Here is a 27,760-nt window from a genome sequence, read left to right on the forward strand (position 1 = left end):
TTATTGCAAATTTCTAAAGACTTGTTTTAATACATTCTTCAACACAAGCAGTATATTTCTACGTATTACAAAGTAATGAAGGGTGTACAGGAGCTTCAGCGATATCACACTTTGGTCGTGGACCCTGAGGTTCAACAATATTTGGGTCAGAATTAGCACAGTGAGCCACCGCCATCAGGTGAGATGTGTGTGGATCTCAAGGCTCTGACTTTGACCTGCAGGGGGTAAAAGTAACAGGAAATACAGCTACATCATGTCCACAATATGAAAGAACGGAAATAACAGTAGATTTTTCAGCAAATATGGTGAAAGCTGTCCAAGAACTCCAGCTGTCTATTACCTAATGACAGCTAATACACGAGAGCCGCAAAGAGGCGCTTTTTAATGTTCTTTGTGTCGATCTGCTGCCTCACCAGGCTAAGAACTAAAACGTACCGCTGAACCATTCACGCTTGCTCTGAAAATCTGGCTTCACAGTTTATTGCAAAAATATATCAATTATTGTGACGTCACATCTTGTGGAACAGAATTGATCAACCCTGCGCAGACTTTTTAGATGCTTCTGTTGGGTATTTCTCATAGTTTTGATTGTCAAGACATTTCGGAGGACCACCTTGCCGAATGGTGTCCCTCGGTCCTCAACGTGTCCATATAGCTTGTTCCAGTGCAATTTTTAGGTTGACATTTCAAATACGTCAAATTTGCAGCATTATCTCAAAGTAGGAAATTGTTCATACAAGCCCTATAATGGCGACAATTTGGGATTATATAGGATTCAGTTGGAGACATCAACTTGGGAAGATCTTCACAGTAAACGATGAACTAGTGCACCTTCAGACCATATAGGCCTGATCCACCTTTTTCTATCAACTCGTCTGGACCAGTCCATCGTCATCAGTGATCCAGCAGATTCCTTCAGTCGCAGATGCTTCTGACCAACGGTAAAAAGTGTGTGTGTGTGTGTGTCTTTGTGTGTGTGTGTGTGTGTGTGTGTGAAGGACACTGTTTAAAGGTCTCTTTTCTCTTGAAGTTCAGAAACATTCACATGGCTGCATGAAGAGAAAAAAAGAAAAAGGTTTTCCCACAGGTCTCCGTTCCTCGTTTAAGGCCTTCAACCTGATGATGGTTGGTCTCCACAGACACAGAAGAAGAACCACAGCACACCCACTGGATGAATCACAGTGTGTTAGACTGGACTCGGGAGCACCTTTCAGCAGTACACTGACCAGTAGATGAGGTTGAAGAAGATGTACGACCCGGGGAATATCATCCTGGAGTACTTGTCGATAGCATGTGTGTTCTGGATGATGTTGAGAGCGCGGATGGTCTTCTTCTTCTTGGTGGTGGTGGACTCACTACTCACTGATAGATGGACAACCATGTGTTCAGGTTTCTCTGGAACCTCATGCAGCTCTTCCTGTTCCTCCTCTGGCACCACTGGATCCTCAGTGTATCCAGCCAGGCTGTTGGTGTCGGCCTCACTGTACGTACCATCCAGCATAGTCATGGTTCGTGTCTGGGAGATGCCACAGGTGCACGGCAGGGACTGGAAGAGAAGAAAGAAACCATGTGTTGGCGACCAGACCAGTTGGTGACACAGCTGTAGGGCTCTGGTTGGCCCCCAGTCGACCCGTAATCGCACAAGGAACCAGTGCTTGCGCTCCTGTTTTAGAGCCAGTCGAAACACTCCTTGTGTGGAGGTGAGGTAAAACTGCCCTAAGCTTTAATCGACTCATCTGTGGTACGTCTGTGGGACATGACTCACGTCAGGCTGTAGCCTGGATGCTGACAATAATTGTCCTCCAAATATGATCATTTTAAGCTGCCGGTATGATAATTCCGCATGTCCCATCTGGCCGAGCCGGTGCCAGAGCCAAATGTTTGACAGCAGCAACACTGTTGTTGAAAGCCAAGCTCCTCTGATCCCAGGGGCGGGATTGCCTGATCCTCCAAGTTAATGTTTAATTCACAAAGATCTTTTTACACTATTGCTTTAACCCTAACCCTAACCCTAACCCTAACCACCCCCCCCCCCCCCCGTTGGTTTTGGCTGTGTCCTGCCTCCTTCCTCAGAAGAGTGAAGTGATGCTGGTGAGACATGTCTGAGCTGCTTGAAACAGATTTTGGTGCAGTCTTTCTCTCAGGGTGCAGGCTGCAGTGCCCCAGTTGCTACCCCCCCCCCCCCCCCCCCTTATTTACAGTCTGCTGGCCATGTGTCCAGATCTCGACGGCCTCCCTGATATAACGATGGTGCTCGTTGCCCCAACACCACGCGACACTCGTGAGGAAGGAGGCAGGATGCAGCCGAGACCATCAGGGATGATCAAACCACTGAGGTCTGTTCATAAGAAGCCTCGTGGGACATGCTGGACACCAGCGGTACCGGTACCGGTAACAGCGCCAAGCAAAGCTCCCGAGTTCGAGGTCTGTAAGGGGAAAGGCAGTGAAACCTGCACCGAGGTCATTGATGCAAATCTAAGAGCGCCAATGCCAATTAGCTGATTCAAATTTCTAATGAAACGATTCAAATGCAAATATAAATGATTCAGGTTCAGGTTCTGGCAGCAGCTATTTGGGCCCAAACAAATGTGTAATGAAACCTCATTAGTAAATGACAAATTCAAATTACATTTTTTATTTGCTAATTATGTGTATGAAAAAGCTACTGAGGTCTTCTAGTATGTCTTCCAATGAGCAGATGCTAAGATAGCTCTTTCCCATTCAGCAGTCTACTCTCTTCTAAATCTGAAAGATCAAAGGGAAGTTCTTTAATGTATCATCAAAGGCTGTGTCATAACAAACCTGAGATCGCGCCCGTTCTCTCATTTTACGCTCTCGGCGGTCATGGACGGTGGACAGGTAGTTGACAGCAGCGTACTCCAGCACCGACAAGAAGACAAAGACAAAGCTGACCCAGAGATAAATGTCCACCGCCTTAATGTAGGACACCCTGGGCATGGACGCGTTCACTCCGGTGATAATGGTGGACATGGTCAGCACGGTGGTGATGCCTGCACAGACATGTCATTGTGGTTTCAGCTACAGCAAAAGTCTGGATGCAAAAATTACCCGTCAGATGTCAACGAAAGTTGTGAGGATGGTGAGCCACAGCGCGATTGGCAGGGATACGGGAGAAACGCAGCAACGCCGATCACGATGCACCGTGTGCCAGTGGGCCTGTGATTGAGGCTGCTGCATTTCGCTCTCAGACCTTTCCACCCGTTCCTGTTCTAGAGTGGTGCCTGAGCTGAACACTTCCTACCTAGTCCTGTCTCCAACTTCCTGGATTGTCTCATTCTATTCCTCCTGTCCTTTCTTCTAGCCTTTTGAAGAAGTTATCTTGACTCTAAACTTTTCTCTTTTTCCCCCCTTGTCCTGTCCCCTTTTCTCTTTTTTTCCCCCTTTTCCAGCTGTGAAGCAGCAGATTTGGCATCTGAAGGGCTCCTGCCAGGATGGGTGCAGATCTGTAGTTATTGATACGGTGTGTGTGTGAGCGTGAGCATGCGTGTGAGTGTGTGTGTATGTTGACTTTGCTACTTGGTGTACTGATTAATAAGACCGGGACACCAGGCAATGGGCCTCAAGCAGCACAGAAAGACTGAGACCCCGATGAACCCAGCCAGGGAGAGGGAGAGGAGAGGGAGAGGGAGAGGAGAGGGAGAGGGAGAGGGAGAAGGAGAAGGAGAAGGAGAAGGAGAAGGAGAAGGAGAAGGAGAAGGAGAAGGAGAAGGAGAAGGAGAAGACAGGCACAGAGCACAGAAACACAGAAACACATAAATATGCTATTTATACAGCGGGTCAGTGGGGCCGGAGGTCATCATGCAGCTCCGAATGCGGCGATACCTATAAATGAATAGAGGGGGGGGGGGGGGGGGGGGGGGGAAACTAGACAAGAATCAACATAACTAGTCTGCTTGATGAGGAGGAGGAGAGGAGAGGAGAGGAGAGGAGAGGAGAGGAGAGGAGAGGAGAGGAGAGGAGAGGAGAGGAGAGCAGAGGAGAGGAAACCATGACCCAGTGGGGTGACAGAGGCCTGTCAGGTGATCATGTTTCCAGACCCCGGCAGCCTTGGCCTATAACAGCATAGCTGGATGCATGATTAGACGACCCCCTAAGTATGATAGTTTGTCTGTCTATAATAGTAACTGGAACTACAGAATTAGTAACAATAAGCTTTTTCAAAGAGGTAGGTTTTAAGCCTAATCTTAAAAGTAGAGATGGAGTCAGCTTCCCGTACCTGGACAGGAAGCTGGTTCCATAGCAGTGGGGCATGGTAGTTAAATGCTCGGCCCGCCATTCTACTCCTAGAAACTCTGGGAACCACAAGTAGACCAGCATTCTGAGAGCGGAGTGGTCTATTGGGCTGATAAGGTATCACTAGCTCCTCCAGGTAGGATGGAGCTAGGCCTCTGAGGACCTTGTAGGTCAAAAGAAGGGTTTAAAAAATTATTCTAAATTTAACGGGCAGCCAATGAAGAGACGCCATTAAAGGAGTTATGTGATCTCTTTTGTCAATACCTGTCAGAACTCTGGCTGCAGCATTTTGGATCAGCTGGAGGCTTCATAAAGAGTTGTTTGGACACCTTGATAATAAAGAATTACAATAGTCCAGCCAGGAAGTAACAAATGCATGGACTAACTTTTCAGCATCATTCCGCGTCAGTAGTTTCCTGATCTTTGTGATGTTCTTCAAGTGAAAAAAGGCACTTCTCGAAATTGTTTTAATGTGTGAGTTGAAGGAGAGGTTTTGGTCAAAAGTTACTCCTAGATTCCTCACAGAAAGACTAGATGTTAATGAGATACCATGTAGAGTGATCATGTGATCTAATCTATTCCTGAGAGGTTCAGGACCAAACACCATGACCTCAGTTTTTCCTGAGTTAAGAAGGAGGAAATTTGAAGACATCCAGGACTTTATGTCTTTAAGACATAAGGTCTGAAGCTTCACTAACTTCTCTGTCTCCTCTGGTTTCATGGATAAATAAAGCTGAGTGTCATCAGCATAACAATGAAAATGTATCCCATGCTGCCGAATAATGTTCCCTAAGGGAAGCATGTACAAGGTGAGGAGGATTGGTACAAGTACAGAACCTTGAGGAACTCCATGGCTAACCCTACTGTATGAGGAGGGAACACCATGGACATGAGCAAACTGGTATCAATCAGATAGATACGATCTAAACCAGTCGAGTGCTGTCCCTTTAATCCCAATCACATGTTCCAGTCTCTGTAACAGGATGCTGTAATCAACTGTATCAAAAGCAGCACTGAGGTCCAGCAGAACCAGCATAGAAACCAGTCCATGATCTGAAGCTATAAGAAGATCATTAGTAACTTTAAGAAGTGCTGTTTCTGTGCTGTGATGAGCTCTAAAGCCTGACTGAAACGTCTCAAACAGGCTGTTTCTCTGCAGGTGCTCCAGTAACTGAGTCACCACCTCCTTCTCAAGAATTTTAGCGATAAAAGGAAGGTTGGATATCGCCTAAAATTTGCTAAGACTTCAGGATCCAGTGATGGTTTTTTAAGCAACGGCTTAATCACTGCCACCTTGTAGGACCGGGGTCCATAACCTGTCACGAAAGAACAATTGATCTGGTCCAGGATAGAACTGCCTATCACTGGTAAAACATCCTTCAACAGGTGTGTTGGGATGGGATCTAAAAGACACGTGGTGGTCTTGGATTTCTGAATTAGTGAAGACGCTTCAGAAAAATATTTAGGACTGAAGGAGTTTAAGGGCTCGTTGGAGAACCTGTATGTTCCCACAGTCAGCACGTCTGGTGATGGTCCAGTTGTAGGGATGGCCTGGTTGGCTTTCTCTCTGATAGCTAGAACTTTATCAGTGAAGAAGCTCATGATGTCTTCACCACTAAGGGAAGAGGGAATACGTGGATCTAAAACACTGTGACTCTTGGTTAATTTGGCCACAGTGCTGAAAAGAAACCTGGGGTTGTTCTTATTATCCTCAATTAAAGAAGAAAAATAAGCTGTTCTAGCCTTGCGGAGGGCCTAATGTCTAAACTAATAGACAGTCTTTCCAGGCTACATGGTAGCTGTCTATTTTACAAGAATGCCACTTCCTTTCTAGTCTTCGCACTTTCTGCTTGAGGGTCCTGATATGTGAATTATACCAGGGGGCAAACCTCCTCTGATTTACTATTTTCTTTTTCAGGGGGGCAACAGAAAAGCGGGATTCTCAGTGAGGTTGCTGTACCTTTAGCAATAGAGTCAACCTCAGCAGGGCTAAGATTATAATGATTGATCCCTGGGGAAACACACAGTGGCCCTGGGATCAACACAGGGATTGCTTCCTTAAACTTAGCTACAGCATTATCTGAAAGACATCTGCTATAGTAAGACTGTGTTCTGAGCATAGAAGAATCCTTAATCATAAATGTAAAAGGGATCAATGAATGATCTGACAGGAGTGGGTTCTGAGGGAACACTGACACATGTTCTACCTCAACACCATAAGTCAGAACTAGATCTAGGGTGTGGTTGAAGAGTTGGTTGGTTTATCTGCTGGAGGAAACCAACTGACTCAAGTAATGAAATGAAGCCATTTGTAAAGCTGTCATTTACAATCTCTACATGGATATTTAATCTCCAATGATAATGACTTTGTCTGTTCTAAGGACCAAGTCAGATAAAACAATCAGAGAACTCAGACAGGAACTCTGAATGTGGCCCAGCAGGGGGCCGATATACAACTACAAACAGAAGTGGCTTTTCTGCCTTCCAGCTCAGATGGGTGATGCCAAGAGTCAGGCTTTCAAATGAACTGGAGCCATATTTTGGTCTAGGATTAATTAATAACTTGGAGTGATAGATTGCGGCCACTCCACCTCCTCGACCAGTAACATGAGGAATATGATAATTAAGATGGGTAAGAGGAGTAGATTCATTTAAGCTAACATACTCCTCCTCCTGAAGCCAGGTCTCAGTAAGACAAATTAAATCAATGTGATGATCTGCTATCAGGTCATGCACCAACAGGGATTTACACAAAAGAGATCTAATATTTAACAGTCCACACTTAATTGTGATATTAGTTTCTCCAACTTGTGCTTTGGTATTAATTTTAATAAGATTATGGTGATTGACCGCTCCCCTGCTCTGTGCTTGGTGAACTTTTAACCGTGGAACAGAGACTACCTCTATAGTGTTAAATATGTTATTGTTGGCAGATGAGGGTTCTAAGGAAGCAGCAGAGAGGTGTGTAAGACTACAACTCTGCATCCTGGTCTGGACCCTGGATTGTCAGGTCAATTTGGGTCTAATAAAATTAGCCAAATTACTAGAAATGAGCGAGGCACCATCCCGTGTGGGATGGACACCGTCTCTCCTAATCAGACCAGGTTTTCCCCAAAAAGTGCTCCAATTGTCTATAAAGGCCACCTGGTTTTCGGGGCACCACCGTGACAGCTAGCGACAACATGTGACTAAACATTTCATCGCTGCCCAGATTGGGGAGGGGATCAGAGAATGCTATGGAGTCCGACATCGTTTTTGCGTAGTTGCACACCGATTCTATGTTCATTTTGGTGACCTCTGACTGACGAAGCTGGGTGTCGTTGGCTCCGACGTGAATAATAACTTTACCAAATTTACATTTACGTCTCGCCAGCAGCCATAAATTTGCTTCTATGTTGCCCGCTCTGGCCCCTGGAATGCACTTAACTATGGTCACTGGAGTCGGCTTCACGTAGCACAAAACAGAATCGCCAATTACCAGGGTCGGTTTCTCAGCGGGTGTGTCGCCGAGTGGGGAAAAACGGTTAGCTACGGGAAGCGGTTGGTGGTGCACCGTGGGCCTTTGTTTTGGGCTACGCTTCCTGCGAACCGTCACCCAGCCGCCCTGGCTAGCCGGCTGCTGCCGGGGGACCACTAGCTGAAGCTACATTAGACGGCTCCGCAGCTAGCTTCTCCTGGCTACCTGACGCAACTCCAGGTAACTCCAAGCTGCGGAACCGCGTCTCAAGCTCACTAAGTCTCGCCTCCATAGCCGTAAATAAACTACACTTTCTGCACCTAATCCTTTCACTAAAGGAGGCAGAGGAGTAACTAAACATTTCACACGCTGAACAGACAAAGACACCGGGTGAAACAGACGGTGAGGCCAAGCTAATGCTAATAGTTGGCGAAGCCCTGTATTTGTTTAATATGGGTTGTTTCTCACTGTTGTTATCAGGTGACTAGAATGTCCCAAGTGTTCAAATTTTAAGTAAAGTGAATACAACACACCAAGTGTTCAATATTAAGTAAAGTGAATACAACACACCGTGCACAGTGCAACCAACGAACGATTGAGAAGACAGAAAGTGACGCAATACGTTTCCGCTGTCACACATACACACACACACACATACACACACAATGCCAATGCTAGCAGCTCCATCTTGCTCCATTTTGAGCAAGCTTTGTCCTTATGTGTCCCTCTTGGAACATCAGGGACTTGGAGGATAAGCTAGAACCATAGAATCATGGTAGCAGATCCACAGGTGTAGAGTGTCAACACGACACTCTTCTGGCCTCCTTACCCAGGGAGACTCTGGCCGGCACAGCCCGCCGGTCGATCCAGAATGACACCCACGACAGCATCACCATCAGTGTGGCAGGAAAGTACGTTTGTAGCAGGAAGAAGAAGATGTGGCGTCGCAGTGTGAAGTTGATGTAGAGACGATTGTACCAGCCTGAAAACAGTCAAACACAACATGACGTTCCCTGTGTGTGTGTGTGTGTGTGTGTGTGTGTGTGTGTGTGTGTGTGTGTGTGTGTGTGTACCGGTGCTACTGTAGAAGGCCAAGCGAGACGTGGTGTGAAATTTCTGAATGAGGAACTGTGATAAAGAGATGCGGTCATCAATGCTGAGGGATTCGTCACCGCTCTTCCAGTAGAGCATCAGATCTTCATCAGTGTAGGCATCTGGAAAACACCATCATCATCATTATCGTAAAACACACCACATCAGTGTAATTTGACATTGCTGTGGAAATTCTGGAGGTTGGGGAACCGACGGTCACTGGACGACTGGTCAGGAGGAGCGAAAGCAGCACCAGCTGGGAGGATTCTTTGGTCCTGAGAGGCATCGAAGGTGGAAGACCAGCCTGTCTGTCTCTAGCTGTCCCAAACACAGGATGCTAACCTTGGACACGACAGCAGTAGCTAGCACAGTTGTCCTTTCAGTTCCCTCCATGAAGGACTTGGAAACAAGATCGGGTCACAGCGCTCCCTTCAGGCGGACCTGGACCCCTCTAGAGGACGGTTGAGAATGACCTCCCTCCCCAGCTGAGACATAAGGAGGATTTAGAGGAGTAATTCTCCCTTTACAGGCAGGATGGTCTGAGTATGTGTCAGAGAGTCCAGCATAAGTCTGCCAGTTAGCCTCTGGTCCTGGTCCTCCTGCTCCTCCGCTCCTTTCTAAGAGGATCTGTGGAGTCTTTGTCATATATTCACATCTAGTGAACAATAGTTACTCTCTCTTTATTTCTCTCTCTGACATTTGCCACTAGGAAGTCCATCTTTGTGGGAAAATGTCATCGCTATGACAACCAGTGCTATGATATGACAGCAGCTTCCTCTCATCAACAATGTGGAGGCTTGGACTGTAGACTGCTAATGGACTAGTGCTGTTCGTGGCCCATCCAAGACCACTGCTGCCTGCCATGAAGAGAGCAACGCCCAGCTGCTAGCATCGGCCTCTTTGCCTGAAACAGCCATAGATCTTTGAGAAAGGCAGAAAGCCGCTACTGTGGGAAGGAAGGGAGCTTTGTGATCAGCTTTCATCTTTGTCCTTTGTAATTTTTGAGTAGCAGCCAAAACAACATCCTCAGACTCCCCGACCAGCTTCCCCGCTAACAACAGTTGTTGGTGTGCAACTGTTCGCACTTCACTTCACACTTCGTGTTCACATACACCCAAGTCTGTGAGGACACTCTGCTACTAGATCATCTTTGATGTCCTTCTCCTTTGACCGCCCCCCCATCTTTCCTCATGTTCAATAGCTCTTTGACAGACCTTAAGTCTTCAATCTTTACTGAACAAAGAAATGAATGCTAAATAGCACTAACATATCTGGCCAAAAATGGTTGTTCTAAATTTTATTTCTTTATTATTGTTTTTTAAGCAGGGCTTGGTGCAGCAGGTAGCATGCTAGGTGACCGTTTAGAGCTAGCCCTGGCCTGACCTGCACCCTGCTGGGTCAAGACTGAATTCATTGATTTTAGCTAGCTTGCTAACATAGCAAGAGAAGGTCCTGTTCCCAGGTTTAACGTTATTTAATATAGGTGAAATATTTGACCAAAAGTATAAGCCATTATTTGATTTCCCCCTTCCTGATCTGCTCACCTCTGTGGGATGTGGCAGATGTGATGCCTGTCATTTATAATAGCTAACAACCAGAAGCTCGACAGACATCTGGACCAGAAGGCCTCAGACGTTCAGCTCTTGGATGGACATTAGTTGCTGAGCACAGATGCTGCCTCAGGGCCTAACGCTGTGTCCTAAACCACCCCCTATACCCTAATAGTGCACTCAATAGTGTGGACGCTATTTTGACATTTTTGTCTGAATTCTTAGTGAGCATCGCTGTACCCTATGTAGTGCACTCAATGTATCCCACAATGCACTGCAAAAAGTAGTGTACAATCAATGCAGCCTAACTCGGAAATGTATTCCATCAGCCTTTACGGTATCACGTGATGCCCTGAGGCTGATGGAATACATTTTTTAATGTAATTTCCACTGTGCGGTTTGATATATGAAATATTTGGGAAATAAGAAATCAATGTGTAGTTTACAACTGTTTTCATTGGGGGTCCAATATGATCCTCCTAAAATATTACAACATAAATGTTTTTTTAAAAAAATCAATCAACCTTCACTGTCCCCCCTCCCCTCACATAATATTGTTCGTCGGAATGGTCTGTTCCTCACCAGGCGACAGGATGCCAGTACAATACTATTTACAAAGATGAAAAGTAGCTCTGGATCCATTTCTTGATGAAAAATTGCTTTATTAAATGTTTTCACTACAGCGGAATATGACTTGAGAATGTGCCATCATGTCAAGTAATATTTATTTAATTATTATTGACATTAATATTTTATTTTACTACCGTATATAAAGTTAATTCTAGCGTAAAATATTGCATTTCCAAAAAATGACCGCTGAATGTATTGGGGTGTGTTTCGGAAGGGTTAACATAATTAAATGGACCTGGCCACTTTTACCGTCGACCGGTTCGTAATTATTATGCGACACCATGACGTCTTTTTACATGCGCTGTAGTGTCCGAACGATCATTTTAAATTCAGTGCACTACGTAGTTCACTCAATCCATGTCCCCCATGCAGTTAGTAGTGAATAGGGAAGGAGTGAGTGGTTTCGGACACAGCGTATGTCTCAGGGATAGCTAGCTAGCTAGTTACCATTTCAGCCGCTCTTTTGGGCTCCTTTGAGAATAGACGAGGTGTTGATATTATTTCAGAGCTTTGTATTTTCGGTTGTCTTCCTGTCCCTTCTACAGCTCTTACCTTGGCTGATTAACATCACATCTGCCTCCTCGTTTCTAAGCGAGTCCGCTCAAATGATAAACTGTCAAAGAAATATCCAGCCAAAAGCCTCCACCTGCTGCCAGGAAACAGCATCAACTGGAGGCTTCCTAGTCTGGACTAGCAATGCTGCCTCCCACAACGACCCCTCTGCTACCCCTCCCCCATCCCCACCCAGCGCCAGCCACATTCCTCTGCCTGCTTCTCTGAGGAACTAGAGGATAACTGGAGGCTTTGATCTGCCCCTAACCTGAGAACTGGTGGTCCTCCTGACCATCAACTCCCTCTAAAGCTTCCCTAACGTCCTGCACTCGTGAAAGTTGGTGACCTGATGGGGAGATTATCGATACTATGGCCAATTACAAGGAGATCTAAAGGTCAGCCTGGAGCGACCAGGACCAGCCAGAATGTCCAGGAGTGTCTGAACCAGTTTTATTGGAACCATTTCACACAATATCATTCTTTTCCCCCATCAAACCTTGAGATCAGCGGCCCCTGAAGGTCTGGGGGTCTGGTGTTTCAGTCCATCAAGCCTGACACACTGGCACCCAACCCCCCCACTTCATGCAGAGAGAAGAGCTTGCTGAGAGGTGATGGACTGTGAAGAACAGCAATCATCCCCAGTGGCCTCAACGGTGCTGATCTCAGCAGAACAAAGCTCCACCTTCATGTACTTCGGGCATTTTAGATGGTTGAAGGTGTTCCAGATGGAGGCAAGCAGGTGAGTAGGCCGCAAGCTGGTAAGTAGCATGTAGGCAGAGGGAGAGAGGCAATGGCAGGCAGGCAAGCAGGTGGCACACAGTGGTATAAATCCAAATTGTTTGTACTCCAAAATAAGGCTAAATAATCCAAATAAAATGGCTCAACAAAAAAGGTCCGAATAAGTAAACTAAAGTGTTCCTAAGTTCAAAGGCTTTCACATTCCAAAGATATAAGGCTTAAGCAGTAAAAAACTATATCACTACTAACTACTCCTTTGTCTAACTGAGACTGACTGCCAAGGTTAAGATGTTTACTTGTTTTTTTACTTGTAAAGATGGCTTTACTTGGTCATGTGACCAAAGCCTGTGTCAAAATAAAAGTACGTGGCCTGAGGCCAAGAAATCTTAACCCAAGTAAACATCTTAACTAAGGAAACTAAATTGTCTCTAACAGGCAGGATGAGGAGAACTCAGCAAAAGGAAAGATTCCTGAGATGCTTCCTGGGATGCTGCTGAGGACCCACACACTGACTTAGCTGTAATGCGTCTTGGTCCAGTAGAAGGTCTCCTGTAAGCTGTAGGACCAAAGCTCTGCAACAATAACCGAGATGGAGCTTCCCCGAGGAGCCATCACCAGACCTCAGTATGTAACCGCCCCGTGAGGAGAGCAGAGGCGTCCCACACAATCTAACCAACCTAGCAGCGAGATATACTGTCTGTTCTCTGTCCTCCCAGCAGGACGTTGGACCTTCGAACCCTCCAACATGTCTAATCAGGCTGCATCTCCTACGACAAACCCCAAACTAGGAAATGAAGAAGAGAACAAAACAGAAACAAAGGGAAGTGTCCCTGAGCTCTGACCAGGGACATGCTGAAGAGGACGTGTACTCACAGCTCTCCAGCTCCAGCGTGCAGGTCTGAGTGTCCAGAGGGAAGCGGCTGAAGTCCATGTTGCAGGCTGCTGTCACCGTCACTCTGTCCAACAAGAGGACAACTGTCACCGAGATGGAGAACACAGGTTGTCAGTGAAAACAGGGAAACCAGCACCCGTGTGGATCTCCCGTTTGGATCTTCTGTGTGGATCACACGCCAAACACATTCTCTGACACCCTGCTGACGTGGTCTGTTGCCATAGTTATAGGGCTACTTTTAGGCTACCGTCACAAGGTGGTTCTGCACACCTTTACTGACGAGTGTATTTACACATAAGTTTACAGCAAAGCCATGGCAGTTCTTGGGAGAACATGAGGAGAACATGGAGACATTACCAAGACCCAGTTTTATGGCTCTGATGTCACAGATTTTAATGGCTCTGATGATGCTGATCAGAACGTCATCAGCATTTCACCAGTACGAGAGTGAAGTCCAACCCATAGACGAGCTCCCCTGTGGATGCCTGTCCACATTTCCACCCGTCCCTCAGGTCTCATGTCCATTTGGTCCTGCGCTCTGGTTCTTCTGGTCATCTGCAGCCTTTTACAGCACTAGGAGGCTTCTGTTTGACCTTCTCTGGCATTACAGAGAGCTCATGACAAGGCAACGGAGCCCAGGAGGTTAACTTTTAGAACCTCTCCTGCTTTGGGGCAGGATTGCTTCTCCACAAGGACATCTGGAAGACGTCCGCCATGTAAGAACACCACTTCCTGTTGAAGTTTACATCTGTTTTCTTAGGACGCCCCAGCAGATTTTTAGGGTACATTTGAACTTGAACTTTCTTCTTCATCACGAGAAAGACATTTCTTCATATCGAGTCAACAGAGCTACCACATCGGAGCTTTTGTAGCTTAGCAACTGGTAATCACAGAAGAACCTGCCAAAAAAAGAGTAAAATCCTCTTTTGACACTAATGGAGAAGATAATTGGAGATAAGCAGGCTCTGCCTGTCCTGCTGCCCCACTTCAAACCTCCTCACTCCCTCATTCCTGCTAAATGGTTCCTGAGCCACTCAGATCTTGGTGACACATCAGCAGACATGTGGAATGACCACACACCTCAGGCTGTAGAGGACATGTCCATCGGGGAAGACACGCAGCATGATGTTGTCAGTGGTGGTGTCATGGATAAAGGACCTCTTGGAGTGGACAAAGAAGACATCGGGTACCCAGATCTTCTTCACCAGACGGCCGTCAAACGTCATGCTCTTGTTAGTGCTGCTTCGGAAGGAAAGGCGTTCATCCTTCCAGTAGTGTCTCAGGTAGAGGGTCATGGTGAAATCCTGGTGCAAACACAGACAATTTAGAGATTTGTGACTGACCAAAGCTAAAATGGAGATCAAGGCTGCAACTAAAGATAAATAAACTAACAAATTGTGTGTGTGTGTGTGTGTGTGTGTGTGTATGTATGTGTGTGTGTGTGTGTGTGTGCCTAGCTAGAGAGCCAGAGATTAGCCAGGAGTAGCATGAGAGATGCCAGAGAGGAGCAAGAAAGTAGCCAGAGATTATCTACAATGTAGCATGAGAAAGAGAATAGCTGAAAAGTAGCATGAGAGTGGCCAAAGAGTAGCTTGAGAGTATCCAGAGAGTAGCATGACAGTAGCTAAAGAGTAGCATGAATGCAGCGATAGAGTAGCTACAGTGTAGCATGAGAGTAGCTAAAGAGTACCATGAGAGTAGCCAGAGAGGAGCATGAAAGTAGATAAAGAGTCACACGAGAGTAGCCAGAGAGGAGCATGAAAGTAGATAAAGAGTCACACGAGAGTAGCCAGAAAGTAGCTAAAGAGTAGCAGGAGACTTGCCAGAAAGTAGCATGAGAGTAGACAAAAGATTGGTATGAGAGTAGCAAGAGAGTAACTAGAAAGTAGCCAGAGAGGAACCAATGAGTAGCATGAGGGTAGCTAAAGAGTAGCTACAGAGTAGCATGAGAGTAGCCAGAGAGTAGCATGAGCATAGTGTGAGAGTAGCGAGGAAGTAGCCAGAGAGTAGTTTGAGAGGAGCTAAGGAGTAGCATGAGGGTAGTTAAAGAGTATCATGAGAGTAGCTACAGAGTAGCACGAGAGTAGCCAAAAAGCAGCCAGAGAGTAGCATGAGAGTAGCTAACGAGTAGCATGAGAGTAGCCAGAGAGAAGCTAAAGAGGAGAATGAGAGTAGATAAAGAGTAGCATGAGAGTAGCCAGAGTAGCATGAGCATAGAATGAGAGTAGCATAAGAGTAGCAGAAAGAGTAGCCAGAAAAAACGCCAGAGAGTAGCATCAGAGTAGCTACAATTATGATTGTAACAGACACTATATAAATTAAGATTGATTGGATTTTGATGTAGCTACAGAGTAGCATAAGTAGCTACAGAGTAGCATGAGAGTAGCAAAAAAAGTAGCCAGAGAGTAGAATGAGAATAGCCGAAGAGTAGCATGAGAGTAGTTAAAGAGTAACATGAGAGTAGCATTAGAGTAGGTAGAGGAGCATGAGAGTAGCTACAAATTAGCTACAATGTACGATGAGAGTAGCCAGAAAGTACCATGACAATAGCTAAAGAGTAGCATGAGACTATCCTAAAAGTAGCCAGAGATGAGCCAAAGAGCAGCATGAGAGTAGCCAGAAAGTAGCATGAGATTAGCCAGAGAATAAAATGAGACAGTGTAGCTATAGAGTGGCATGAGAGTAGCCAGAGAGTAGATACAGAGCAGCATGAAAGTAGCGATAGAGTAGCTACAGTGTAGTATGAGTAGCCAGAGAGTAGCATGAGAGTAGCTACAGAATAGCATCAGAGTAGCCAGAGAGCAGCATGCATTTTCAACTCACACATTAAAACAGTCTCTGGAAAAAAATTTCACTTGAGAATCATCACAAAGATCAGGAAGCTACTGACACGGCATGATGCTGAAAAGTTAGTCCATGCTTTTGTTACTTCCAGGCTGGATTATTGTAATTCTTTATTATCAGGGTGTCCAAACAACTCTTTAAGAAGCCTCCAGTTGATCCAAAATGCAGAATGTTGCGAGAAAGTAGCATGAGATTAGGAAGAGAGTAGAATGAGAGAGCTCTGTAGCATGAGCATAGCCAAAGAGTAGCATGACAGTAGCTACAGAGTAGCATGAGAGTAGCCGAGGAGCAGCGTGAGAGAAGCTAAAGAGTAGCATGTGAGGTGGGTTTCCAAGATGGCGCCCAGAGCGGTCGCCTTGGTGTCTTGCTGCGTTCTTGTTTGTCTATTTTTGTTTGTTAATTGTGTGTCTGCCTGCTCTTACACCCGTGAAGAGCTACTAAACATCAGGACTCTCACCCCCACGGACTTACTTCCAGTTTTTCTGGCTCCTGCAGCCGACCTGGTTTACTTTTTGGCCCAAAAGGTGAGACGGCGGAGGAGAGGAAGACGGGCCGGTGCCCTGGCGAGACTACGCAGGAGAGGCTCGCGCACGGCGCTGCCTGGGATCTTTCTGTCCAACGCCAACTCACTTTGTAACAAAATGGACGAGCTGAAGTTGCTGATGCGGATTAAAGATTTCTCCACCTCGTGTGTTCTCTGCTTCACTGAAACCTGGTTCAGGAAAGAGACACCGGACAGCGCGCTCCTCCTCGGGGGATTCCAGCTGTTCCGTGCCGACCGCGACCTGGCGCTCTCTGGCAAGAGAGCAGGCGGTGGAGTCTGCTTCTACATCAACAGCGACTGGTGCACTGATGTGACCGTGATCTCTCAGCACTGTTCTCCTGCTTTGGAATACCTTTTCATCAACTGCAGACCCTTCTATTCTCCGCGTGAGTTCGCTTCATTCATTCTGGCCTCTGTTTACATCTCGCCAGATGCGGACGTGCGCGAGGCTCAGCGCACGCTCGCGGACTGTATTCAACAAGTGGAGCGGACCTATCCCGACGCTCTGGTTATCGTGCTTGGTGACTTTAATCAGAGCAACCTGAGATACGAGCTCCCCAGGTACAAACAGTTTATCAAATGCCCCACCAGAGCAGAGAACACGCTGGATCACTGCTACACCACAGTGAAGGACGCGTATCGGGCCGTCCCCCGTGCTGCGCTAGGACTGTCTGATCACGTGATGGTCCACCTGATCCCCACATACAGACAGAAACTCAAACTAACAAAGCCATCCGTGAGCACCACGAAGAGATGGACCAGTGAGGCTGTGGAGGAGCTGCGCACGTGCTTGGACACAACTGACTGGGACATGTTTAAAGGGGCCACACATGATCTGGATGAGTACACGGACACTGTGACCTCATATATCCACTTTTGTGAGGAGCGCATTCTACCAACGCGCACTAGGGTGAGTTACTCCAATGACAAGCCCTGGTTCACACCGAGACTCAGACAGATCAGGAAAGAAAAGGAAGCAGCGCTGAAAAGTGGAGACAGAGACTGCTAGAGAGAGGCCAAATACCGGTTTAGCAAGGAACTGAGGAGAGCTAAATCTGTGTATTCGGAGAAACTTCAGCAGCAGTTTACTGCTAACGACTCTGCTTCTGTGTGGAGAGGCCTGAGGCAGATCACCGACTACAGGCCTCAGGCTTCAAAGGGTCAGGACGACAAAGCCCTTTGTCAGAGCCTGTCCCTCCACTATGCCCGCTTTGACACCTCGTCAACCATGCCCAACACCTCCCCCCCCCCCCAGTGTCACTGCCCCCATGGACCTTACTCCATCAAAGGCAGTCCCCTCCTCCTCCCCCCCTCCACTCACCATCAGTCCCCCCCCCCCATCACTTACCACCAGTTCCCCCCTCCTCCCCCCCTTCATTCACCATCAGTGAGCAGGATGTGCGCAGGCAGTTCGCCAGGCTGAACCCGCGCAAGGCCCCTGGCCCGGACGGCGTGTCTCCCTCCACCCTGAGGCACTGCGCAGAGGAGCTGACTCCTGTCTTCACAGACATCTTCAACTCCTCCCTGGAGTCGTGCCAGGTGCCAGCCTGCCTCAAAACCTCAACCATCGTCCCTGTCCCCAAGAAGCCACGGATCACTGGGCTTAACGACTACAGACCTGTGGCGCTCACCTCTGTAGTCATGAAGTCCTTAGAGCGCCTGATCCTGCCACACCTCAAGTCCATCACCACCCCCCTCCTGGATCCACTGCAGTTCGCCTACAGAGCCAACAGATCTGTGGACGACGCGGTCAACCTGGCCCTTCACTCCACCCTGCAGCATCTGGACTCCCCGGGAACCTACGCGAGGATCCTGTTCGTGGACTTCAGCTCTGCATTCAATACCATCCGCCCCGCTCTGCTACAGGACAAGCTGTCCCAGCTTAGTGTGCCTGACTCCCTCTGCAGGTGGATCACTCACTTCCTGACGGATCGGAGGCAGTATGTGCGGCTGGGGAAGACTGTCTCCGACTCCGTCACCATCAGCACCGGATCACCCCAGGGCTGTGTACTTTCCCCCCTCCTCTTCTCCCTGTACACTAACTGCTGCACCTCAAGCCACCAGTCTGTCAAACTGATCAAGTTTGCGGATGACACCACCCTCATCGGTCTCATCTCCAATGGCGATGAGACTGCCTACAGGAGGGAGGTGGCTCGACTAGTGTCCTGGTGCGGACACAACAACCTGCAGCTGAACGCTCAGAAAACAGTGGAGATGATTGTGGACTTCAGGAAAGTTACAGCCCCTTTGCCCCCCCTTGCCCTTATGGACTCCCCCATCACCATCACGGACTCCTTCCGCTTCCTGGGCACCACCATCACCCGGGACCTTAAGTGGGAGCCAACCATCAGCTCCCTCATCAAGAAGGCCCAGCAAAGGATGTTCTTCCTACGGAAGCTGAGGAAACTCAAACTGCCTCCCAGGATGTTGGCGCAGTTCTATACGGCCATCATCGAGTCCATCCTCACCTCCTCCATCACCGTGTGGTACGCTGGTGCCACCGCCAGGGACAGACATAAGGCTGCAGCGCGTCGTGCGCGCTGCCGAGAAGGTGATCGGCTGCAGGCTTCCATCCATCCAGGACCTGTATATCTCCAGGACCCGGAGGTGTGCAGGTCGGATCACGGCCGACCCTTCCCACCCTGGTCACGGACTGTTTTCCCCCCTCCCCTCAGGCAGGAGACTACGGTCCATTCGGACCAGAACCTCCCGCTACACTAACAGCTTCTTCCCCTCTGCCATCAGGCTGCTGAACACCAAGTGACTTATCACTTAAGCACCATGTACAGCAGCCAGCCGGACTCATAAACAATACATTACTCCTCATGGACCTGCACTATTTCTTACCACTCACTATTTATGTATATACTGTATATAAGTCTTATTTTATTTTATTTATCTTATTCTAGTGTGGTGTTGATGTCTAGTGTTATGTTGAATGTCGCAGCGGCACACCATGACAAATTCCTAGTTTGTGTAATACTGTGTATTACATGAACAATGGCAATAAACCTTCTTCTGATTCTGAGGAGCCAGAAAGTAGCATGACAGTAGCCAGAGAGTAGCTATAGAGTAACTACAGTGGAGCATGAGAGTAGCCAGCTACAGAGTAGCATGGGAGTAGCCAGAGACATAGCTAGACAGGAGCATGAGAGTAGCTAAAGAGTTACATAAGAGTAGCTATTGAGTAGCATAGACTTGCTATAGAGTACCATGAGACTAGCATGAAAAGTAGCTAGAAAGTACCCAGAGAGTAGCATGAGAATAGCCAAAGAGTACGCATATAGTAGCCAGAGAGGAGCTAAAGAGTAGCATGAGAGTAGCTACATAGCAGCAAGAAAGTAGCATGCGAATAGCTGAAGAGTAGCATGAGAGTAGCATGAAAGTAGCCAGAAAGTAGCCAGAGATTAGCATGAGAGTAGCTAAAGAGTACCCAGGAAGGAGCCAAAAAGTAGCATGAGAGTAGCCAGAGAGGAGCCAAAGAGTAGCATGACAGTAGCTATAGAGTAGCATGACAGTAGGCAGAGAGTAGCAGTAGCCAGAGAGTACCAGAGAGTAGCATGAGAGTAGCCATAGATTAGCTAAAGAGTAGCATGAGCGTAGCCAGAGAGTAAAAGAAGACTAGCTTTTGAGATGCATGAGAGTAGCTATAGAGCAGCTCTAGAGTAGCATGAGAGTACCCAGAAAATAGCATGAGATTAGCCAGAGAGTAGCATGACAGTAGCAAGAAAGCAGCATGAGAGTAGCATGAGAATAGCTAAAGAGTAGCATGAGAGTAGCATTAAAATAGCCAGAAAGTAGCATGAGTAGCAGCATGAGAGTAGCCAGAGTGGAGCCAAAGAGTAGCATGAGAGTTGCTGTCTCTGAATTGCGATGTCCACGTTGTTTACATGTGTGATTGTGTTGTTTCCATGGAAACGCAAGTGGAAGACACCCAGTGAACAAGACCCCGTCGGTGGCAGCGAATCCGGCTGTTCTCACCATGTCAACCTCAGAGATGCTGTCCAGACTCTCCACTTGAACATCCACACCCACAGGGATGGCAGGGCCTGGGGACAGAGGGGAAAAAACTGGTGAGCTCGTTCCGACCCTCAGATCCCACAGCAGACCTTGAGACCACGACCTCTACCCAGCAGAACCCAGGCGGACCTACGAGTCCAGGAAGGTGGAGCTGGAGGACCAGACTCCACAGTATAGCTGTTCTACAACTGGGCGGGATCATAGCGGCGCTCCCATCTGTAAACGCATTCTAATCACAACATCTCTACACCATATCTGTCGTGACCGCTGACCTCTACGGATGGGTGATGCCGCGACCACTTTGCTTCACTTATCTCAACAGTCAGTAATCCACAAAGATTAGGAGCGAGCCTAAATGCTGGATTAGTGCCACCGATGCTGGACGGATGAGGGCTGCGGATGGATCTTCACCCACAGGGACAATGACATCAAGTGTGTAACACCTCTGGCCCTTGTGTGACCTCCACCAGCAGTTGAGAGAGCTCATAGCAGCTGGTGGTGCAGTAAAAATAGTATTTCTCCAAAGAAAAAGTGGCACAAAAGGTGGGTGAAGGTAAGCCGGACCACCAGGCGGGGAGGGGATGAACCGGCGGGCCAGGATGTGGCTGTTCCTTCCAGTCTGGTGTCCGTTGGATAACCCGCGTTCGAGTCCGATGCTACAGCACTTTGTAGCGCAGCTGCACAACTACCGATGCCCGACGCAGGTGGGGCGTTTTCCATCGCTGACTGGAGCAACGTCGGCAGAGGCCCATCGGTGCACTTTAAGCCTTTTGCTTGACTTGTGCACTCCGCTTGGAACAAAGTGTCATTTGCCTGGGAACAGCTGTCTGATGGCGTAACAGATTGATGCCTGTGCTAATCTAAGCTGTAAACAGGAGAAACTACTGCCAGCTTAATCCCCTCATCACTGTCCGAATGGGGGGCTAGCACCAGCCAACCTGGGCCCCTGCGCTAGTGGCTACAGCTAGCAGCTACCGCTAAGTGGAGCGAACATGCCGGGACAGCACCGTGCTCTCATGAATATGGAGAACCGATCCAACTTGACGTTCACGAGGCGTAATGGAACAAATCATTGCTGTGGCAACCGAAGAAGCCATTTGCATTTCTAGGCGGAGGCAGTTGGGTTAGTCTATAAAGCAGCTTGTTCCAATCTTCTAATTGAATCTCCACAGTTCTCCCATCAAATGGAGGCAGCAGCCTCCTGCTCTGCTGGATCTCATGCGAGGTCATTTAAAACTGGCGGGGGAGGAGAGCAAATCATTTGGGTTCCTTGGATCGAAGCATCAGTGGCCCTTTCACCTTTTCATCAAGACTGGGAGATTAGCTCAGTGGCACAGCTCCCAGAACCAGGCTGTGGCAGGAGGTCACCACAACAGCGGCCATGCGACACTGCCTGAAGGACACTTGGACCCTGAACCCGCTGAAGGCTTGCGGACCAGGACCACTTGACGGTTTCCATCATTATCATGGTCTCCGTGATGAACTTCCAAATACATTTTGGGCCTCTGGTGCCTTCAGAATCCAATGATGAAGTGGGGCAAACCTTCACAGCGCCACATGGGGCTTCTGTTTCAGAGGAAGAAGAAGACCAGCTTGGACTTGGTGACCTGCAGTGGCGGCTGAGCCTGCACCTTCTCTGAAAGGCTTCCCTGTATGTTAGCATTTAGCCCACACACGAAATGATGTGCTTTCACTCTGGTCCCCTTCTGTGTGGATTAACAACGAGCTTAGTGTGTTATCTTTCTGGGGATTAAGACCAATAATACTCCACACACGTTAGCTCAGGTCTAGTGCCCCCTTTGGACACCGAGAGACGCAGCATTTATCTGATCCTTCTGCTTTCTTCATCCAGCTGATGGACCCGTGATAGCCTCCTCAGTTCTTTATTTTCACTGCTTCTATTAAGACGGTGTTTTAAACTGAAGAAGAGCGGCCAGAGAACCTCCGCAATCACCTCTGTCATGTCAGGGCTGTAGCTCTGTCTGTTCAAGAAGGATTATGGGAACGGCCCCGCACGGAACCACCAAAGGGTAGCATGAGAGTGCGCAGAGGGCAAAACAGTCAAGGCCTTCTGAGCTACCGTTTCACAGCCAACCAACCAACCAACCAACCAACCAACCGTTCCTCTAGGGGCCGGATCACCCGGACCTTAACACAAGCTTGAACACAACCTTAACACAACCTTCACCTGATCACATCGAATGAACCTCAAAATTCCTTCACACCTCCATCTGTCAGATGAACGAACAAAGGTGGCCGTGCACCAGTACGCGGGTTAGGTGACACAGGTGCACCCCGTGGATGGACTACCGTGTGTTCTTTTTGTCATAATATGTTCACGTGTCGTCCAAAACTAATTTGTCCCAATGGGAAATGCCTAAAAGAACTGGGAAACCTTGAGTGGAAGACGTGAGAGCAGAATTCCGAAGAGAGTCCGACAAGCTGATGCACGGAAGAGCCGTGGCCCTCCAGACCCTCAGCTATCAGATACAGGCAGCTGTGGGGTGCACAGGGAAGAAGACCAGAAATCAAAGGCAACACTGCTCCAGCTCCAGAAAGTTGTGATGAAGAAGGTCAAAGCTGTCTGGACATGAGGTTCCTGACACAGACTCTCGGAGGAGACACCACACATCTCTCTGATCCTTCGAGCACCACAAGCTGGAGGGGTGGATCCAGCAGATCCCAACAAAGTTGGATCCAGGAGAATCTCCCAGGATCCAGAGCCTTAGTCACACACCTTTCAGCCTTGGCTCTTTTTTTTTTGCTGAAAACATCAACATGTAGGAAGCACAAGAGATTCCTCAAGTCATTAGATTAGGATGGATCATGGATCACGGATCCCAAATCCACTGGAAACCCACCACAAAGCTGACTCAAGAGGAGCCACCTTGTTAAGACAAAAATCCCACATTAAGTATTATTATTGGCTGTATTAAAATTAAAAGGTTAGTTTAGCACAAATCTGGCGAGAGCAGCCAATTACAGAAGTCCAAACCCTGATGCAGCTATTTTTAGCCCCATTTCCACAGGCAGCTCCTGCTGCACGCTCTCTGTCCTCTGTCCTATCTGTTCACACCTCCCAAAATGCTTCCATTCAGAAGCTAAACCGATGCCTGCGTGTTGCTAATGGAGAAGCGTGAATCTTTGAGCTAATGCACGTGTCTGTAGTGTGTCTTTAGTGTGTCTCTCAGATGTCGATCGTCTTCCTTCTTCGTCTCCTCTCCTCTCCTACCATCTGCAGGAGGGTCCCCCTTCATGAGCCGGGTCCTGCTCAAGGTTTCTTCCTGTTAAAGGGGAGTTTTTTTGCCACTGCTGCTGGTTGGGGGTCAGGCCCTGGGATTCTGTGAAGCGCCTAGAGACAATTTTGATAAATAAAGAATTGATTGTCACAACAAAAACATTCCTGGTTCAATTCACAGCTCTGGACCTTTCTGTCCTCGTGGTTGCCATCTTCTGACCCTTCACAGGCTCAGAAAATGACATTGATTGGGGACTGATGGTTAGTGTTTTGTGATGGCCTGGTGACTGCTAGGACGGGCTTATCACCTGTGCCAGGGGGAGGGGCCCAGCAGCAGGGGTGGAGCTGTCAAGAACTGGCATTAAACATCCAAATGTTGTGGTCCATTGTTGGTGTTTTAATGGTGTCAATGTATTTTCAGGTCTGAAGCATTGAAACGTGAGCTGCAACTCTCCAGATTATGCACGTGTCATTGTGAAGCAGATTGGATTTACCGCCAAACGCTGGCCTCATGGTGAAGTCATGGTCGTCCACTTGCAGCAGATGCTCAGTCTTTGTTTTGCGAGACTTGGTCACATCAGGGGGCTTCTTGGTCAAGGAGCTGCAGGAAGAGGGAGTGTTTAGTTGTTGAGGGCTAAAAAGGCCTGTGGGGGACAACACACATTTTTTTGTCTGAACTATTTAAGAGTGGCGCCCTCTATGGGTGGAAACCCGGCTATTTCAATCAACTATTGCTGCTGACTGAGATGGAGGTTGATGATGTTTTGGAGGCAGTGTCATCACAACCCACCAAAGTTGGCCACACCCCTCCTATAAAGACAAGCACCTGTCGACTCTGCCACCTGCGGTGACAGCCGGATCAAGAGAATAGCTACGCTAACGGCTCGAGGTGCTATGGCTCTGGACCACCATGGAGATGATAGATGTGAGGAGAATGTGGCTGGTGATTTGACACTCCCACGAGCGTTTGGACATCAAGGCTGGAGCCACTGTGTCCTTTTGTGAATCTAAATAAGCTTACCAATGGAGGTGGCCTCGAAGTTACACGCCTGACCTTTCTGCCTTTTGAGTGTTTATTTTCTCCAGGTTTTGAACAGAACCCTTTTAAGCTGTGGTTCAGCCGCCCGTGTTTTAACGTTATTAGAGCCTCATTAGAGCCTCATGGGTGGGGAGTGAAGGGTGGGGGGGGGGGGGGGGTGCTCTGTGATGATAGCCTGTAGCCCTTCACCTCCGCTCTCAAGAGCAGCCACTCAAGTCCCCTCAGCCATGAGGCTGATACTCGTGCCACAGAAAAACTCCGGCCGAAGAGTCTGTAAGTGGAGCACAATTATGCCACCACTCATTGGCTCACAATTACTTTTTCTATCTTTTACCGCTGGCTTGGGAAGGGGGGGGGGTGACCTTGCCCATTAAGGGCTAGAAAATGATGGGAAAAACTCTCCACTTCTGGAAAACACACTGCAGTAACAGCCATCGGGCTGGTTGTCCTGTCCTGTGACCCTCCTCACCTCATTCTGGGGGTGTAAATGGCTGGTAAACAAAGTGATCAACCAACCAACTAACCAATTAATCAATCATTCAACCAGCCAAGACTTCTGCTCTATTCCTCCACATCAAGACTATTGCTCTTCTAAATTAGGGTGACCTCTTCAAGGATTTGGAGATGAGGATGGCCGGACAGTGAGGCCATGCCGCACTGTGGTGCCGTGCCTGCTGGCCATGCTGGTCCAGCTCCAAGGAACCTCCCCCTTCTCCCAGGAGTTTCCAGTCAGCAGGACTCTCCAGAACGTTTAGCTCATGAAGCCGATCGAGGCTGATTTTATTGAATGAACACAATGTTGGCAGCAGTTCTCTGTGAGAAGGTCACATGCTGGGAGGAGCTTACTCTGTGTGAGCAGCATAGTTTGGAACCAGTCAGCCCAAATGGAAGCGGAGCAGGAGTGATGGTGGCTCCCTAAATGGTACCTTTCAGTGGGGTTACGGGGGTGTCTGGAGTCCTACTGGAGCTCCTGAACTAAAGTGCTGCCTCTTGAAGCCGCCCTCAGGCTACATGTGTCACCCAGTTAGACGCTCTATCACATGTCCCACCAAAAGCAACCCTGTCACACTCCTCTCACCCCTCCTTCAAACACTCTGAAGACTTGACCCTATGCTGGTGTTGGCGCCATGGGAGGGGGCGGCGGCATCAATCCATTATGTTTAGTACACAGCACGTAGGGGTCCGTCGAACACTTGACAGACCTCGACTCTAATCACTGCTCTGCACACGTTAGAACTACCCTTCTAAAATGCTGTTAGTCACTCTTCATAAAAACCGACGCGTGCACGTTTGCTACCTTTTCTAGCGTCGAAACTTCATTCTTAAATCTTTCCTTTCATAATTCAAGCTCGAAAATTAAAAAAGTTCATCCCATTTGCTTGTCTGTTTTGACAAATACTAATAAGATATCATTAACTTCAACCCTTTCGCAAAGGTGGTGTCAGCGACCCGTCCTTTGGCTTCTTCTCTCACTTACGTGCCGTGGTTCTGGCTCTCCACGGTGCCAGTCCATCTCCGCACACGGTGGCCGTGGCGACGGCACTCACCGGTAACGACCAGACAAAGCAGGAAGAAAAGAGGTTTGGTCATAAAAGGCATCTTGACCGCACGCATCCACAGGTGAGTCCTCTGAAAGGCGCGCTTGGTCGGTGCATTCCAGCCGCGCGAAGCCGCCAGCGCATGGTTTTCTCTTAGCGGACGAAGGACGCGTCTTCGGGCATGGCAGTGCAGCGACTGGCAGCGTGCTGAGAGCCCGCGGAGATGCGCGTGCGCGTGCGCGCCCGTGGTGGTAAACACAGCCAGCACTTCTCCTCACGAGCGTGGCAGAGAGAGAGAGAAGGAGAAGTGGGGGGGGGGGGGGGGGGGGGGGGGGGTCGCGGGGCGAGAGCCCGAACAGCTGTAGTCTGAAATCACGCGCGGCCGCGCGCGCAGGATTATTTCCTGCCTGGCATGACACAACAAGAGCGGCAGATTATTCCAATTTATTCGTCTCCGTTGTAAATAAAAACCTCATCACAGGAATCATGTTTCATTCAGCTCCTAGAGTCTGGGAGCTGACGCTGCGCTGTCCCCCCCCCCACACACACACAGCCAGCTTCGAGTCTTTCCAGGGCCGCACTAGGTGTGCCCTGGGCGGCACCAGCGCTGGTTAAACCTGGAATATTAATTTTGGCACGTCTGGTTCTGAGATAGGAACAACTGATTTAGGCTTGAATTTTAAAAACCGCCTTGCTGATTGACCTGACAGTCACACAAATAAAATATTCATAGAGTCTCCACTTCCCGTCAACTCCCAGTCTTATGGGCTTTTAAGAAATATGCAAATTCCCTCAGAAAACATGCCAGTTCCCTGAACTAGCTTAGCTCCGACAACACTGCTGCAGAGCATCCTTGTTCCCCAGATGCTGACACGTTGTTGCAAAGCCTCCACTTTGTGAAGTCACACTTGAATGGACGAAGTTACTTGAAGCCTCGAGGAGTACCTGATGATGCACAAGGTGGCAGTCAATCACCAGTCGTGGAGTGGCCCGCTACCTGCTTATCCAGGCCCTGGGGTTAGCAACCTGAGCTAACCTCTCCACAGCCACTTGCACCAGCACCAATCCTGAGGCCAGCAGAGCGTGAGAACCTCTCCGTCTCCTCCTGGATGGACAGGCCTGAACCACGTCCTCAAAGAGGCATCCCGATGCCTGAACCATCTCAACGGGCTCCTCTCAGCACAGAGGAGCAATTGCTCCACTTTGAGCTCCTCCTCGATATCTGAGCTCCTCCCCCCGGCTCCACAGCCAAGCCAAGCCCCCCTAGGGGGTAAACTCATTTTGGCTTCTTGTAGTTGATCTTGGCCTTTACCCCAAGCTGATGAACACAGTAGATTTACTGGTGATTTGGTCACCCCCGCTGAGTTCTCTC

At 48.4% G+C, this 27,760-nt stretch overlaps 1 protein-coding gene and 1 long non-coding RNA gene across 3 annotated transcripts; one reads left to right on the top strand and one right to left on the bottom strand.

Moving 5' to 3' along the window:
* On the bottom strand, positions 1-26,620 carry gabrr2a (gamma-aminobutyric acid type A receptor subunit rho2a). Of its 2 annotated transcripts, XM_029832654.1 has the most exons (9): positions 26,328-26,620; positions 24,306-24,412; positions 20,535-20,602; positions 14,246-14,469; positions 13,147-13,229; positions 8,785-8,925; positions 8,541-8,693; positions 2,803-3,011; positions 1-1,546 (listed from the first exon to the last, which is right to left on the bottom strand). In XM_029832654.1, exons 1-9 carry the CDS (start codon positions 26,462-26,464, stop codon positions 1,211-1,213), a joined length of 1,458 nt encoding a protein of 485 aa, XP_029688514.1. In that variant the 5' UTR covers positions 26,465-26,620; the 3' UTR covers positions 1-1,210. The 2 variants fall into 2 exon arrangements, with proteins under 2 accessions (XP_029688514.1, XP_029688515.1); XM_029832655.1 differs by lacking the exons at positions 24,306-24,412; positions 26,328-26,620 and adding an exon at positions 23,806-23,849.
* LOC115248821 (uncharacterized) lies at positions 11,563-14,252 on the top strand. The gene is made up of 3 exons (XR_003887567.1): positions 11,563-12,274; positions 12,709-12,897; positions 12,990-14,252. It is a non-coding gene; the product is annotated as an uncharacterized lncRNA (long non-coding RNA).
* Positions 26,621-27,760: the final 1,140 nt, after the last annotated feature.

This window comes from Takifugu rubripes, chromosome 2 (genome assembly GCF_901000725.2).
Source record: "Takifugu rubripes chromosome 2, fTakRub1.2, whole genome shotgun sequence".
In the NCBI taxonomy this organism is placed as follows: Eukaryota; Metazoa; Chordata; class Actinopteri; order Tetraodontiformes; family Tetraodontidae; genus Takifugu; species Takifugu rubripes.

What these genes read in the sequence shown, in the direction of transcription:
- gabrr2a (XM_029832654.1), bottom strand. Translation starts at nt 26,464, where the DNA reads ATGCGTGCGGTCAAGATGCCTTTTATGACCAAACCTCTTTTCTTCCTG. An exon ending in GAGAGCCAGAACCACGGCAC is followed by an intron (nt 24,413 to 26,327) that starts GTAAGTGAGAGA and finishes CTCTTCCTGCAG; the next exon opens with CTCCTTGACCAAGAAGCCCC. An exon ending in CATGTCCTCTACAGCCTGAG is followed by an intron (nt 13,230 to 14,245) that starts GTGTGTGGTCAT and finishes CTTGTTGGACAG; the next exon opens with AGTGACGGTGACAGCAGCCT.